General features: G+C 41.3%; 1 protein-coding gene across 1 annotated transcript; it reads right to left on the reverse strand.

The window, feature by feature from the left end:
- Window positions 1–3,723: 3,723 nt before the first annotated feature.
- Window positions 3,724–12,434, reverse strand: SPATA9 (spermatogenesis associated 9). The gene is made up of 5 exons (XM_061622579.1): window positions 12,374–12,434; window positions 10,056–10,144; window positions 7,322–7,549; window positions 5,560–5,655; window positions 3,724–4,191 (listed from the first exon to the last, which is right to left on the reverse strand). Exons 1-5 carry the CDS (start codon window positions 12,432–12,434, stop codon window positions 3,949–3,951), a joined length of 717 nt encoding a protein of 238 aa, XP_061478563.1. The 3' UTR covers window positions 3,724–3,948.
- Window positions 12,435–16,365: the final 3,931 nt, after the last annotated feature.

A 16,365-nucleotide genomic window follows, 5' to 3' on the forward strand; every position in this document is an offset into this window, starting at 1 on the left:
TTACCATCTTTTACCAACTGTCCCAGGCTTTACAGAAAAAAATATCTTCTAATTCTGAGCCCAAGATCTCTAGACCAGTTTATTATTCAAAACCTTGGTTTGATTATGAATGTGTACTCCAAAAGAATCTGCTTATTTCTAAATAAAAAGAGTACAGAGACAACTCCTCACTTCTACTAACAAATTGGCTGGCAGAGAAGAAAAGATATAAACAATTAATAAAAGCAAAAAAGACTACAGCCCAGAAAGGCTGGCAAAGACTTCTGAAAGCATCTCGTACCAAGGACTCAGCCACTTTTTGGAAAATGGTGGCAAAAGGATGGCCCAACCACTCAGTCACCTTGGAGCATTATATACCTGTGACTACTTGGGAAGATCACTTCACCAAAATTTATGCTAGTGATCAAATAAGCCACCTCTTACCTAAGACAAAAGTCCACAATCTCCCCGAATGGCCTCCTGTTATGTCTAAAGAAATCATAAACTTAATTGCCAAATTAAAACTTGACAAAGCACCCGGACCAGACAACATTCCATCTGAGGCCTTCAAAAACAACGTGGACTTGTGGGCACCAGTCTTAGCCTCCTTATTTACATGTATAAATTCTGACATCTCTATACCGGAGGACTAGGTCCTCGCAATAATTATTCCCATCTATGAAAAAGGTACCAAATCAGACCGAGTTAATTACAAACCGATCAGCCTCCTCAATATTATTAGTAAAATCTACACCAATCATTTATGTGAGAAACTATTAACTTGGATGGAACAAGAAAACATCTTGGCCGAAGAACAGGCGGGATTTAGAGCCGGTCGCTCCACGTTGGACCACGGCTTGGTTTTACAACACCTGATAGAAAAATATTCATCACCACGAGGATCCCTTTACACAGCTTTCATCTATTTTAAAGCAGCCTTCGACACAGTACCGAGACATAAACTTTGGGAGAGACTAGAATCTACCACTATTGACAAGCGCTTGCTTGCACTAATGCGTTGTCTATATGTATCCACCTACCTACGTATTAGATATAATAGAGCCGGTCATCTTTCCAGGGCCATCCCAACCCATAAAGGTGTTAAACAGGGATGTGTGCTGGCTCCCATGTTATTTAATCTATATATTAATACCTTGGTCAAAACTCTATCACCATTAGATACTCATCACCTTACTTTAGTTAATAGGCCCATATCGATCCTTATCTATGCCGATGATGTGGCCCCCCTCTCTTTGTCATCTGTGGGGATGAAATGTTTATTGAAGGGCCTTGCAAACTACTGTAGCAAAGAACTCCTCGAAATCAATCATGATAAATCGAAAGTTGTGGTCTTTACTAGAAGAAGACCACAACACCGATGGCAGATTAATAACCAGCCAGTAGAGCAAGTCATGGCCTACAAGTATCTTGGAATGATATTTCACTCCACAGGATCATGGCAAATGCAAATAAAAAGTGCCATGGCCAATGCACACAGAACTGCAAGGGCATTTCTCTCCTTTTACTATAACAAAGGGGGACAACATATCACCTCTGCTATACAGATTTTTGTGACCAAAGTTGTTAGTCAGTTACTCTATGGTGCCCAAATAGGCATTTATGACAATTATGCACCTTTACAAACTGTACAGACGAAGTTCCTGAGATCGATCCTTGGTATTCCGTCTTGCATATCTAACGTAATTCTACGTTTAGAAGCTGGGCTCATTACAATGAAGGCCCACATAAGGTTGCTTAAAATCAACCTATGGTTAAAACTGTTATTTACACCTTTAGGATTAGCCCCACTAACGCTAACCGATTCCTTCTGCTCAAGATGAAAAGACTTCAACATCCACACTCCATCTATTAGGCTTCTCTCCAGCTATGATCCTGGTGTTGGGCTACTCCAAAGCCAAAGCCCATATTGCCCAAACAATTTTTGACATTGAGCTGCAAACTCATTTAACCCAAGCTGCAGATTCTTCCTGCTCTGGTCTTAGATATAATACGCAACCATTTGCTCCGGCCCGCTATCTGTTTACTCTGACAATTCCTAAATTTAGATTGGCGTTTACTCTTGCAAAACTTAACATACTACCCTCTGCACTTTTGGAGGGTAGATTTAAGAAAATGCCACTAGCTACACGGGTATGTCCCTGCAACAACAGCACAGTGGAGTCAGTCGAACATGTTCTACTCCAATGCCCATTTTACCGAGACTCTCGAATTGCTTTAATCACATCTCTTCTACTAGGAATTTCCACCAGTGATGAAATTTTAGACAGACTACTTGCTATCAGATTGCAACCCCTACGTATCAGTTAAGGTAGCCTACTTTTGCACTGCCACCATCCGTTCACGGAAGTTGCTAATAGCTCCCTAACTCACATAAGACCCATTCATATTCAGGGTATAACTCGCCTAAGCAGCCGGTGAACTTTGTTCTAAAACCAATGCCAAAGATACAATAAAACATCTCTTATTGCTAAACAAAACAGTTCTGGGCGAAATAATGATTTTAAAGTTTTATCAGTAATACTGCTCACATTGTATTTTAAAGAATTTAATCTTCATTTTAAAGTTAACTTTTAATGCCAATTGTTGTCTGTATAAATGTTCTATCATTTGCTGGTCCACGACCGTAATAAACTGTATTGTATTGTATTGTTATGTCACCGCACAAAAGAACTTTTCAGCAGCAGCCACATGGATCTGTAACGTTTAATCAGGTCTTGCGTTTCTGCTAAGCAAGGAAATCTGCCCTTCTCTCCTAGCTGCAAACAGAGCCCTTTTCTTCCAGTAGGAAGAATCTGTGTACAGGAAAGAGTTTGTGAGCAACAAAGCCCCTTTTACACAGTAGCTTTGGATAAGCCTGGCACTCACTGCTGTGTAGGTGGTGCTTTTCAGAACTGTATGCCCTTCCCATATAATATGTGGCTAGCTGACTGGCAAGTAAAATTGAGAAGGAAAGAACCTGAAACAAATTCCTGCATCGCCCTCAATTTCATGAGTGTTCTCTGGAGTTAAAAGTTTTGAAACTGTTCTAGTGTATGATTGAATTTTGTTTTTAAGCCAAGCCTGTAAGAAACCTTTCTACGGTAATACATACATACAGGAAGAGTGAGTTAAGAGACAAAGGACTGTAAAATTAGGTGCCTCCTGGACAGGATCAGCCAGGGTAATCTATGAATGCACTTAGGAAAATAACAGCAATTTTGACATACAGCATAGGCAGCTATTTTGCTGTCAAAAATTCCCAAATGGCCTTCTAATTATCAACTACTTGTTGAAATGTTAGTTGTTCTTCAACTTTTTAATGTGATTTTACTACTTTTATAATTAGAAGTTGGCATAATACTTATGCTAACAAACACAAAATGATAGACTTCAGTTAAACTTTTTGGAAGTATTTGTTCTTGTATAAGCAAATTGACCTATTTTTAATATTAATTTTAGAATATGCCTGTTGATTCTATCACAATGGTTGTCAATGTTTTGAGGCTTAAGGCGTTCACAAACTTTTGCATAAAATGTACTGAACATACACAGGCAAGCAGTTATTTGGTTTATTTCTACTAGGTACAGAACATTGTCATACAAAGCTGTTTGCTGTATGGAACCTGCTTTTGTGTGTGTAATTACTTATTAATGGATTTGTATGCTACTTCTCAGGTGAACTTTACAAAGCAGTTTACATTTATTTATTTTATAAAAATATTTATATACCATAATTCATGGGGGGAAAGCTGTTTACAACATATATAAACACAGAATAACATCATATAAAATTTAAAATTGGAAATCAATTAACAAACTATTGTAGAAAGATATTGTCTCAGTTGCCTGCATAAGGCCTGGTGCATTTGTTTAATGGAAAATGAAGGCTGTCTTCACATATTTGTGTATTGAATAAAACAGTTGGTGCACAAACAGAAAGATCACAGCTATGCACACTGCAAAGGATTATTACTGTTCATTTTCTTGATCTATTGCTGAAAGTAGTGTATGGATGCTTCCACTGTTTTGCGATGCCTTAGTAGTCAACTCTGAAGATACTTGTTCTGTGGGAGAAGTTGCAGAGTAGCTTCCTGCTTCCCTGGCTCTGGGAAATCCATCTGCATCAAAACCATCACTGCTGCTTTCCCTGGAGGTCTTTTCCATTTCAATGATGTTTTTAATTTTTCCCAGCACTTTATTAATGGAGACTGCCTGTATACATAAGAGATACATTTTTGTATAAAGAAATAGAAAGGTTTTGGATACTCTGTATTTCTGCCTAACTGAAGAGGTACAATGTAGTACTTGGCTAAGATGTATTAATTGCATCAAAATATCAAATGGGGGGGGGATAAAATCATTATAGGGATGAGGAGAGTAAATTCACACTTTACCACCAGTCCAGGAATCTTCAATCTAAACTGGTGTTTGTTTTTTATTTTACCCTTTGAATCATTTAGTTGAGGAACACTACATGTTGTCAACACTTTTTCTTCTGAAATTTTCAAATAAATGCTGGCATATTGACAGCTCGATTATCCGGATGATGTTAGCACTGCAAGCCACAGACATGTGATATTACAGTTTAAAAAATACACACAATCCTATGTTCAATGTTAAATGTGTAAAAATAGGGATGTCCAGGGGAATTTTATGTATTCATGCATTATGCTATTGCTGAATTGGTTTAGTAGACTTCTGCTGTTGATCAGTTCTGAATTTAGCTTGTGAGTACATTAGTTGCCTACAGCAACTAGGCCGTTGGCCACATCTGGAAGAGGAATGGGTTGATCTGACAATCAGTTGCAAAATCTCTTTGAAGCGAATTTCAAAAACACACACACTCAAGCTGATCCCACCAGGATTTACAGTTAAAAGGGGCGGGGTTTGACTGGCATTGTGTGCCCATTTTCAGAAGAGAGAGGTGGAGACACAGTGGAACTGGCAGAACAGTAAATGTGTCTCTACCCTTAGTCTGTGTGGTGCTTACACGACAACCTTAAGCACACAGATGTAACTTCCATTATTTTTATGGGTTTAGGCATTGTGACTAATAAATGGATATCATGCAGATACCTGAGTGAAGTGTTTCATAAATTTCATTATCGTATTTTTTTGTTGATGAAGGTCTGTTATGCTGAGAGTCTTGAAGAAAATGACGATGTTTGTTTTTATAACACACTATTCAACCCAAAGGTTTCCAAGGTGGTGCACAAACACTTCATTGAACTACAATGCAGCAATAGTGGTGATGCATGATCCTGCTATGGTGCCTGGACACCACATTATGCACCAGTTGCAGTTTCTGAACTGTGTCCAAGGGCAGTCCCATGCAGAGTTCATCCCAATAGTCTAAAAAACAAGTTTCTAGTATATACTACTGTAGCTAGGCTATCTTGGTGCAGGAAGGGCCATAAATTGGTAAAAACAGCTTATAACTGGGCATTAATAATATGCCCTAAAAGTGCATAGCAATTAAATAATTTATGCCTTTAATTTCTTTGCTGAGAATGAAGTTAATATTTGGCAAGGGGAAGCATGAGAGAAGCAGGATCAGCATAATGGTATTTACTAACCTACCAGATAAATTAGTGCCGCATAAGAAACACACATTACACTGGTGAGGGCAGTTTTTGCTGGATAGGATATGACATCATAAAAGAACATTGTTCTGTCCTGAAGAGAGAAAAATAGTCAAGTGAGTCATTCCTCTGTCATTGCAGTTTGGTGGGAGTGTTAAGAATATGCTTATACCTTTCTCCTTGAAATCAGTGGGACATAGTGCATAACTTTGGATCACACCCTAATGTTAGCATGTTAGGCAGTTCCTAAAGACCTCCATGTAGGGCCCATGATTTGGTTGTTGGTTTGTTTGTTTTTGGCTATTGCCGTCACCCCTGACAAATTCGTGGAGGATCCTGCAGATCAGAGAAAGTTACTTGGGGAGGATGGATCAAGTCCACAGATTGGCAGTTCATCACCCTTGATGTAGGTTATCTCACTCATAAGCATATTTCATGGAAGTAGTTTCCACTGATTTCAATAGAAATTAAGACTACAGCCCTACTGACTTGGAAGTAAATCCCATTGAACTTAGTGGGGAATTATTGGGTCAGATGTTTACTTTAGGAGTGTGATCTCAATCCCAGTTTCTATTGTTATTGTGTTGTTGTTGTTATAGAAGTTATATTCTGCCCTTCCTTCCTAAGGAATTTTAAAAGCACATAAAAACAACCTAAGAAGCCCTGCTGGATTAGGACAAAGCCCATTCAGTTCAATGTCCTGTTTTCACAGTATAACAGCACTCTCCATTTGTGATTTCCAGTTACTAGTATTCAGCAGTTTACTGCCTTCAACAGTGCAGGCAGAAGAAAGACATAATTCACTCAAGCAGTTTATATACTGTTTTACATCTTAGTCGCTAAGTGATGTATAGTAATTAAAAAATATACAATCAGTTAAAACTAACCATAAAGTTGGAAAACTTACTTAAAATGCCTGCTGAAACAAAAAGGTCTTCACTAGGTGCTGGAAGTTCAGTTGGGAGGGGGTCTATCTGATCTCAGCTGGGAAAGAGTTCCACAGGATTGGGTTCACAATACCAAATGCACAGCTCCTGGTGGATATGAGCCAAGCATCCAAACCACTGAAAGTCTCATCCTTCGTGAAATGGTCTAATCCTATCTAAGTTGGTGGCCTTCACTACATCTTGTGGGAGGAAACGCCATAGTTTCACTATGTACTGTGTGAAGAAATTCTTTTGTCTGTCTTGAAACCTTCCACCCTTCCGCTTCTTTGGTTGGCCCCAGGTTCTGGTATTGTAAGAGAGGGAGAAAAATGTCTCCCTATCCAATTGTACATCTTTGAACTACAAATTACTGTTTTGACCATATAAAGAAGCTGTAATCTAGATCACAGGCTTTCAGTGGCAGGTACGTCAGCCTCTGGAACTGTCTGCTACCACTTTCCCAAAACAGGAATGCAGAGAAGGGGAAATGAGTTCTTTGCATGCATTCTGCTTAGCAATGAATTGTCAACCCCTATGGAATGTGGATAAATGTATTGAGAGCTGGTGCACGGGAAGCAGAAGGCAAAGTGGCATGGAGTGGCAGCAAAATAGAATTGCAGTTATATTCCAGGAACCAGCCTTCCCCAAGCTATGCTGCCTGCTTATGAGAGGGGTAGTCTAACAACATATGGAGGGCACCAGGTTGGGGAAAGCCCTAGGTATGCCATTTAAACAGCAGGGTCCTTTGAGCAAAAGAATAGCTAGGCCCAGTTGTTGGAACATGATCTTTCAGGCCTTAGAAAGTGTGAGATAAAGATCACTTTCATTACCTACCTTCATTTTATATAGAGGTGGTTTGGGAGCATTCAGTTTTTCCAAGAGACGATACGATAACGTATTTAGCTCTGCAAATTTTCGAAGAAGGTGTGGCTGCAAGAATTTAGCAATTGACTTAGAAGAGTGGGTTAGTTTAGATAGCCCATTCATAATGATTGCTCCATGATCTGAAGAGAACACCCTTGCCACAACTGACCCAGATCGCTGCACAGTGCGATCGTTTTGCTGAAACAAAAGTCAACAAAACAAGGAAAAAATGAGTCAAATTACTCTGAAAGCTGCAAGGCCTAGAACAGAGAAAATAATAAATTAATAATAATAATAATAATAAATTTAATTTATGTGTCGCCTATCTGGCCAGTGGCCACTCTAGGCGACGTACATACAATGAATATGGCAGAATACAATACAAAAATACAGTGAAATAATATAAATTATAAGAACAAACAATACATAATAGGAGGCATTTAAAACAGAAGAATATTAAGCCTCCCCAGAAGTCCCGAAAGCCTGCTGAAAAAGCCAGGTCTTTAAGGCCTTGCGGAACATATTCAGGGAAGAGATGTGCCAAAGATCTTGTGGGAGGGAGTTCCAGAGGGTGGGGGCCGCCACTGAAAAGGCCCTCTCTCTAGTGCCCGCCAACCTAGCTGCTTTGGTTGGCGGGACTGAGAGAAGGCCTTGTGTGGCCGATCTTGTCAGGCGGCATGATTGGTGGCGTTGTAGGCGCTCCTTTAGATAAATTGGGCCGAGAGCGTGTAGGGATTTAAAGGTTAAAACCAACACCTTGAATTGGGCCCAGAAAACAACTGGAAGCCAGTGTAGATCGAACAACACTGGCGTGATGTGGTCCTGGCGACGACTGTTTGTGAGTAATCGAGCCGCCGCATTTTGAATAAGTTGTAGTTTCCGGACCGTTTTCAAGGGTAACCCCACGTAGAGCGCATTACAGTAATCTAATCGAGAGGTGACCAGGGCATGTACTACCAGTGGGAGCTGATGAACAGGAAGGTAGGGTTGCAGCCTACGTATAAGGTGTAGTTGGTACCAAGCTGCCCGGCTCACAGCCGAAATCTGAGCCTCCATGGACAGCTTGGAATCAAGTACAACCCCGAGGCTGCGGACCTGGTCCTTTAGGGGTAAACTCACCCCATTGAACTTCAGGTCAACGGTTCCCAACCTTCTCTTGTCCCCCACGAGCAGTACCTCGGTCTTGTCGGGGTTCAGTTTCAGCCTATTCCTTCCCATCCATCCACTCACGGACTCCAGGCACTTGGACATGGTCTCCACAGCCAACTCTGGTGAAGATTTAAATGAGAGATAGAGCTGAGTGTCATCCGCATATTGGTGACACTGCAGCCCAAATCTCCTGACGATTGCCCCCAGCGGCTTCATATAGATGTTAAATAGCATGGGAGGATAGAACCCTGTGGCACACCACAATTGAGTGGCCAAGGGTCTGAAACCTCCTCCCCCAATGCCACCTGTTGGTACCTATCAGAGAGAAAGGAGCGGAACCACCGTAATACAGTGCCTCCTATTCCCAATCCCTCTAGGCGATATAAAAGGATACTGTGGTCGACAGTATAAAAAGCCGCTGAGAGATCGAGGAGGACAAGGAAGGTAAATTCTCCCCTATCTAATGCCCTCCTCATATCATCTACCAGAGCGACCAAGGCTGTTTCAGTTCCGTGACCAGTCCTGAAGCCCGATTGGTATGGATCTAAGTAATCTGTTTCATCCAAGTGTGTCAAGCCATCTTGATACAGACTCTTGTGTCTGGGATCATGTTAAGATTCCTGCTTTTGTTTTAATCATGTATATGTGTATGAGGAAGTCAAAAGGTTATGTGGTTGGATACAAAAATGGAAAAGGCTCCTGCACCTTTAACAGTTGAGTGGAACAATTTCAGCAGGTGCAACTGTAACATGGTATATGTATAGTATGGACTGCCTTCAAGTCGATTCTGACTTATGGTGACCCTTTGAATAGGGTTTTCATGGTAAGCGGTATTCAGACCATTGCCTTCCTCTGAGGCTGAGAGGCAGTGACTGGCCCAAGGTCACCCAGTGAGCTTCATGGCTGTGTGGGGATTTGCACCCTGGTCTCTCAGGTCATAGTCCAACACTCTAACCAGTACGCCACGCTGGCTCTCTGTAACATGGTACACCATCACAAATGGGTTCAAAGGACTATCAGCACTTTGCTGTTTCAGAGAATCCCTCTACATGTCAAAACAGTGATCCTGAAGGGGCAGCCAGCAAACTAATCCCGGGCCTTATATCTTTTCCCATTGGTTTCGTCAAACCCTCTGATCACAGTTAAAAAGAATGGAAGAGTTCCCTTTCTAGAAAAGCACAGGCTGGTGCCTCTCAGATGAGGATGCTAACTAATCCTGAAGAAAATAACACACAGTGCAGAAGCTAGGGAAGAGAGAATAAGAGGCAACGAAGGGAGCTACCTGGAGAGTTAAGGAAGAAGCTGAGCTTCCACAATAATCTGTGGAGCCTGTTTGTCTTTAAAAAAGAGCAGCATTGAATAGTCTTCTGGAGGTGTCTCAATAATCTGAACAACTTTCTCCCCTGGAGATACTAATCCTTTTTCTAATGTTGTGTACAACTAAATCTCTAAGCTGAAACTTTGCTGAGCAAGTGGTAAATGCAACAAATTTGTAAGAGGCCATTTTATAAAGAAACAAAGCATTCCAATAACAACTGTAGGTTGGAAAATTTACCTGGTTTGAGCTTGTCAGTCTCAGTAAGTTTGGAAATTCATCCCTCAGTTCATCTATAATTTCCAAGAAGGCTCTCTGTATTATCTCGGCTGAAATGAAAAAACAGTAGTTAAAAGAATAAGGTTCTTGTCCTCAAAAGTAGACACTGCGTAAGCATTGCCGAAATGTGAAATATTTGGGTTGGATGAACAACTGTACCGTATCAGGATCAAGGATTAGGGCTGCCAAACAGCCAGTAGTTAACTGCTCTAAATATGTAAAATTGTGTGTTAACCAATATTGGGATCTGAAATACCAGCCAACTCCAGATTCTGAAAGAAGGATGACCAGAGGACTGGAAACAAAGCCCTACGAGGAGAGAGTGAAAGAACTGGTCATGTTTGACCTTGACAAGAAAAGACTGAGGGGAGATACGATAGCTCTCTTCGAGTACTTGAAAGGTTGTCACACAGAGGAGGGCCAGGATCTCTTCTCAATTATTTCAGAGTGCAGGACACGGAATAATGGGCTCAAGTTACAGGAAGTCAGATTTTGGCTGAACATCAGGGAAAACTTTATAACTGCTAGAGTGGTATGACAGTGGAACCAATTACCTAAGGAGGTGGTGGGCTGTCCAACACTGAAGGCATTTAAGAGGCAGCTGGACAGCCACCTGTTGGGTATGCTTTAAGTTGGATTCCTGCATTGAGCAGGGGTTGGACTGTATGGTCTTATAGGCCCCTTCCAACTCTACTATTCTATGATTCTATGCCAGGCTCCAGCCATGACCAACATATTCTGGCAGGTTCAAACAATAACATTCCAAAACCCAAGATCAGATGGTGTGATGTTGCAAAGATGCCTTCCTGACATGGCATCACAACAGTGTGCGCGGCAGGACATAGTTGTAGCAAAGCCGGAACTGCATGGTTATATAGGCAGAGCCAATCCAGCACTCACGCTGGTGCGCTCACACATCCCTCACACTCCTGTCCTGCCCAATCCCAGAAAGCAGCAGCAATGCTGGTGTAAGAAAGGTGCCTCCGCAACACGGCCCCATTATGCAAGCCATTCCTGCCAAAATCTGTTATAACTGTGTCCATAACTTGTAAGATTCTTTCCTGATTCCTCCCTTTACTCTCCATGTTCCCTCTTGGCCCCACTCTGACTTAACTGGTGCTCCCCTAGGATAAACCCCTCCCCAGATCCACCATAGCTCAGTGGTACAGCATGCAGAATTTCCCATGCTCAGTCCCTGGCTTCTTCAGTTAAAAGGATCTTGGACAGTAGATACTTGGAAATTCCTCTGCCTAAGATCTTTAACAGCTGTTGCAAGTCTGAGTAGGCAGTACTGGACTAGATAGACCAATGGTCTAATTCAGCATAAGGCAGCTTCATATGTTCAACATATTTTTCCTAGTTCATGCTCTTGCTCTGCTGTCTCCTACCCCTATCTAAGGGGATAGGGTTTTTGAAGGTACCTCTTGCTGACTGCACTGGAAATTTCACTTCCTGCATTTATTACTGTTCAGGAATATGCCAGTGAGCCATGCTACCTTCTGAAACTTCTGGACTGGGATGGAGGTAAGTATCTTTCAGCATTGGGGAAGGAGGCAGGTACATATTCTGTAAGTTTTCCCCAGCTCTAAATATTTAAAGGTAGGAGACAAATGTCAGCTTCTAACCTTCAGCTTTAGAGGCAGGTTTTTACTGCCACTTCTCGCCAGGTGGAGACCAAAGGTAAAATCTTTCCCCCTGAGAAGTATGGGGAGTGGGGATTTTTTACTTTACCCAGGTGTATTATGCAGGCATAGCATAAGTGTGTGTGTATGTATCTCAGGGGTGGGCAAACTTTTTCAGCTAAAGAGCCACATTCCCTTCTGGACAACCTTCCAAGGGCCACATCCATTGGGGGATAGGGCCAGAGGCAAAAGTGGGCAGAGCAAAAAATGTAAAAGTTTACTTTTGGACAGTAGGCTAGTCTCTACACGCATTGACACACCCTTCTCTGTTCATCCAGGAAAGAAAGAGGCATAATCAGAGTTCAAAGTCACATTCCAGCCAGGCAAAAATGCTGCAGTGAGAAGTATGGCCGTGAGGGGCATGGCCTTTACAGAGGAGGTGTGATCAGGGGAGAGTTCCAAAAGTCAGATAAAGAGGCCCTGGGGGCTACCTTTGGCCCGGAGGCCTGAGGTTTCACACCCTTGGTGTAGCTGGTACAAGCTGATTTTCAAAAAATCAAGTGCGAATGTTTGGAGATGAAAGTGTTCTCTGAATCCAGAATTTGCTAATCCATTTCTGGTTGGGGGTTCAAGACTGAGACACAGAGGGACTCATACCTTGTCCAGCAAATTTCCTGACCAGCTCCCCACATATCCAGCCAATTGGCCTGAGAGTCATTCTGTATGCCCTGGTGTCAGCCTGCACTCCTTAGTCTGTGGTGTCCTCCTAGTCAAGCTGGTCTTTCAGGCCACAAATGACAGGATGCCATAATTTGTATATCTCCACTTCCAAGGCAAGAAACCTTTCTCCTTTTTTTTTTCACCTTTTAAGGTAAAAAACCTTTATGAGAACACAATGCGTCTCTTAAGCACAGTACCTGCTTGACTCCTGACACTGAGTGTCATGAGTACACAAGAAAATGACCTTCCCCTGAATCAGTCTAGTCTCACTAGTCAGGGCTCTCAAATATCATTCCAGAACAATGGAATATACGAACGTAGGACTTTCTTTCTACATCACAGGAAACAACAGTGCAAGTGCAGCCTCCTTGTTTATTAAATATAAATAGGCCAACACAAAAGCGGAAGACTAAAAGTGGGGGGGAAGAAACAAGCCCTGGTTTCTGATTATACAGAGTCTAGTATTCTCAGCCTTCTGTTTCAGAATGAACTAAAAGTTCCAACCCCCTTCCCCTGAGTTTTAAAGCAGAGTACAATGAAGTTTGGATAGAATGTGTGTGAGAGTTTTATTTCAATAAAATCTAGTGGTCTACTCTGCCCTGGGTACACTAATCTTACCATTTGTTTTTCTGTTTATGAATGTTACACTTTGGGATAGTAATTACAGTGTAAATGTATGCAAGTCTGCTCAGAAATGTCTTACTGAGTTCAATGGGACATAGATGTTTTATGTGTTTGTACTCTTACCCAGTTTGGCCTTCCTTTGGGAAAGAGTGGGCTATGTATTTGGTAATATCTGAAAATAAGTGTGGTTATTGCATCCTGAGGAAAGGTTACACAACAGACAACAGAAGCTGCGACCCTGGATTCCACACTACTTATTTTTTCTTAACAAACTACAGGCATACCCCGCTTAACGTTGCCCTGCTTAACGTTGCCTCGCTATAATGTACATGCTCCATTCGTCCCCATACCTCTGGCGCTTCGCAATAATGTATACTTTATTGGCATGACGCCACTGCCATCTAGTGGTGATTGCGTGCAGTACAAGTGAAGACAATTGCTTCACTTAAAGGTTATTTTCGCTTAAAGTATACTCTCCGGTCCCATTGCATACGTTAAAGCGGAGTATGCCTGTAAATTACATGGAAAGACACAGATTGTATCCTGTAGTCTAATTCTTGCTAGGAAATATTAGACAGACCGTGTGCTCCTAACATGGCTGGCAAAAGGAACTGTTATTACACCCTTCCCAAATTCCATTTGCTGAAGACACAGTCGTTATATGGAGTTAAGTGTGCTTGCAGGCCTGCCTAATACTGGACTGTGGCTAGTGGCTGCAAATGTTTACATTATGCTTATAATATTACAGAATCTGTAACTGCATTACAGAATATTTTTATGCAGTACTCTGGGTTTCCTTTGGCATACCGAAATTGTATCTGATTAAAATCTGTTGCTGGAAACAGAGAAAGCTTTTACGAATTCTACCATTCCCTGACTTCAATCAAACTACCTCTCTCTAAGGAACAAAAGAAGCTTTCATTCTGCCAGGATGTCCCTTAACAGGAACATAGAAAGCTGCCTTATATTGAATCAGACCATTGGTCCATATAGTTCGGCTGGCAGTAGCTCTGCAGGGTTTCAGGCAGGAGTCCCTCCCAGCTCTATCTGGAGATCCTGGGGATTGAATCTGGAACCTTCTGCATCCAAAGCAGATGCTCTACCACTGAGCTACAGCTCTTCCCCCAATGCATTAGCAGGTTCCACAAATGATAACCTTCAAACCAGCAGCATCTGCCATGTTTTCAGCATAATGGTTCTGAAGCTTTTGCTGGGTATGGGGGTGGGCGGGGAATTTGTATCCTTTTGCAGCAATCTCAATGCGATTTAATTGAAGGTACGTCCTATTATTATTATTTGTTTACTTATTAAATGTCTATCCTGCCCTTCCCAGAAGTGCAGGATGGCAAACAACAAGCGGTACAACACTAAAAAAAACCCTTAAAAACAAAAATCTTAAAAATAAAAAAATATTTAAAATTTTTAAACATTTAAAAAACATTTTTAAAACAATTCCAAGAAAGATGCAGACTGGGATAAGCCATCTGAATTGAAATTGGCCTAAATCCAAGTATTTCTTCTTAACTTGGGTGTAAAGTGGGCTGTTAGTATGCTAATTAGTCACATAGTTACAAAATTGTACTTCAGTCACAAACCAGAGCTTCTGCAATAACCACAGAAAACTGGTACATGGTGTTCCCCATTTTCCAGCAGCAAATGGCTTCAAAATCTTAACCAGTGGAGCTTTTTCATGTGATTAAAGAGCTATTACATTCTGCCCCCTTCTCCTTTCTTTGGAAGGGCAAGAACCTTCAGCAGCTTGCTGCAGTGTTTGCAGATAACATCACTTGTGTTTATTCCAACCTTGACACTACCATTGTTTCAGGGTCAACAGCAGAACTGCCTAAATCCTCTAATCAGATTTTATTGGATGATTTTCAGTTGTTGACATCCAAGGAAGGGATGGGGGCAGGATACTTATGTCTGTTCATCTGACAACGTATCTGATCAACCATGCCCATACAGGCTAATTTGTCTGCTTGCTGTATATCAGAGGTGGGGAACCTTTTTTAGCCCAAGGGCTGCATTTCCTTGTTGGCAAACTTCCATGAGGGGTGCATGCTGGGGTGGGTGCAGTGGTCCACTACCTTCATTCAGGTGGTCCATGGTGCACCTCCGTTAAATATTCATATAGATTTCTAATTGTTTTTACTGCTTCTATTTTATTCTATGGAATTCAAATTGAACTACAATAAAATACAAGTAATAAAAGCAATACAAATACATTTAAAAACCATACAGCATCTAGCATAGCACAGTACAATTACTACAACAGGCCAGAAAAATGCTTAAGTGGTCCACCAAGACCCTTAGCAATTTTCAAGGGGTCTGAGGGTCAAAAAGTTATGGAATCACTGATCTAGGCCAAATACATACAGCAAAAACTGTCAGGATTCAGTGCATACAACTATATGCGCAAAGTCCCATTCCCTACAGGCGCTCAAGCTGTATGTCAGGGGAGAAATGTGCAAGAGATGGGGCTACTAGGCATGACCTCACTCCTTGTTTCTTGCATCATTTAAAATGAGTGACATGTTTGAGATACTACTCCTCATCAATTCCTTTCTGGTTGGGATCCAGGTATTTGCCAGATTTCACCTACATTAGATCTGGGCCTGCATGGCAGCAGGATCAGACCCTCCTAGCAGCCAGCCACCTCAAAGAACTGAAAGTACATATATCAGATATTAGAAAAAGTGGGTTTTCTTTTCAATTGCTTTTCATGGATTGCAAGAATCTCCATTGAATACAAGGCAGAGAAAAAAATCCAATTGTGTTTCGCTGTTTATTTTGACAGCTCAGGAAATTTTGTTAATTATTTACTTACTTAATGGTTCTAATTTGTAACCTGTGCACTTTAAATTGAGTAGTTTTCTCTGTACACAGGTCAATCAATTGCTTTTAATGTGTGTTCCTTTTCTATCTCTGCAAACTATCCAGTTACTTTTAGGATTTGTAATTTGTCTACTGGAAGCCTTTTATGAGGTCAGCCTTACAAACACTTCAATTTTATTTAGTATTTATTTAATTTTACTTCATTTTAGCTTTAGCTGTCTTCCTTCTTTGCAAGTCAGTTATTAAATAGAATACTCTGGGATTAGGTTTATTGAGAGGGAAATACAAAATGACAGGCTTTTCCTTTCCTTTCCTTATGAATGTGGTATAAACACTGGGCGTTTAGTGTTGCAGTTCCAGCCTCTGGAATCAATTACTAGCTGAAATTAGAGAGGTGTCTTGTTTAGGTTTTGTTTAAGGCTTTCTCTGAGGTGGGACCCAGACATTTATGAAATATTAATTGTACATGT

This window comes from Rhineura floridana, chromosome 1 (genome assembly GCF_030035675.1).
Source record: "Rhineura floridana isolate rRhiFlo1 chromosome 1, rRhiFlo1.hap2, whole genome shotgun sequence".
In the NCBI taxonomy this organism is placed as follows: domain Eukaryota; kingdom Metazoa; phylum Chordata; class Lepidosauria; order Squamata; family Rhineuridae; genus Rhineura; species Rhineura floridana.

Bases quoted from the DNA above. Each gene is read 5' to 3' on its own strand.
- SPATA9 (XM_061622579.1), bottom strand. From the start codon at position 12,434: ATGACTCTCAGGCCAATTGGCTGGATATGTGGGGAGCTGGTCAGGAAA. The intron at 10,145-12,373 runs GTATGAGTCCCT...TTTTCATTTCAG, and splicing joins CAGGAAATTTGCTGGACAAG to CCGAGATAATACAGAGAGCC. The intron at 5,656-7,321 runs GTAGGTAATGAA...TTCTCTCTTCAG, and splicing joins CACCTCTATATAAAATGAAG to GACAGAACAATGTTCTTTTA.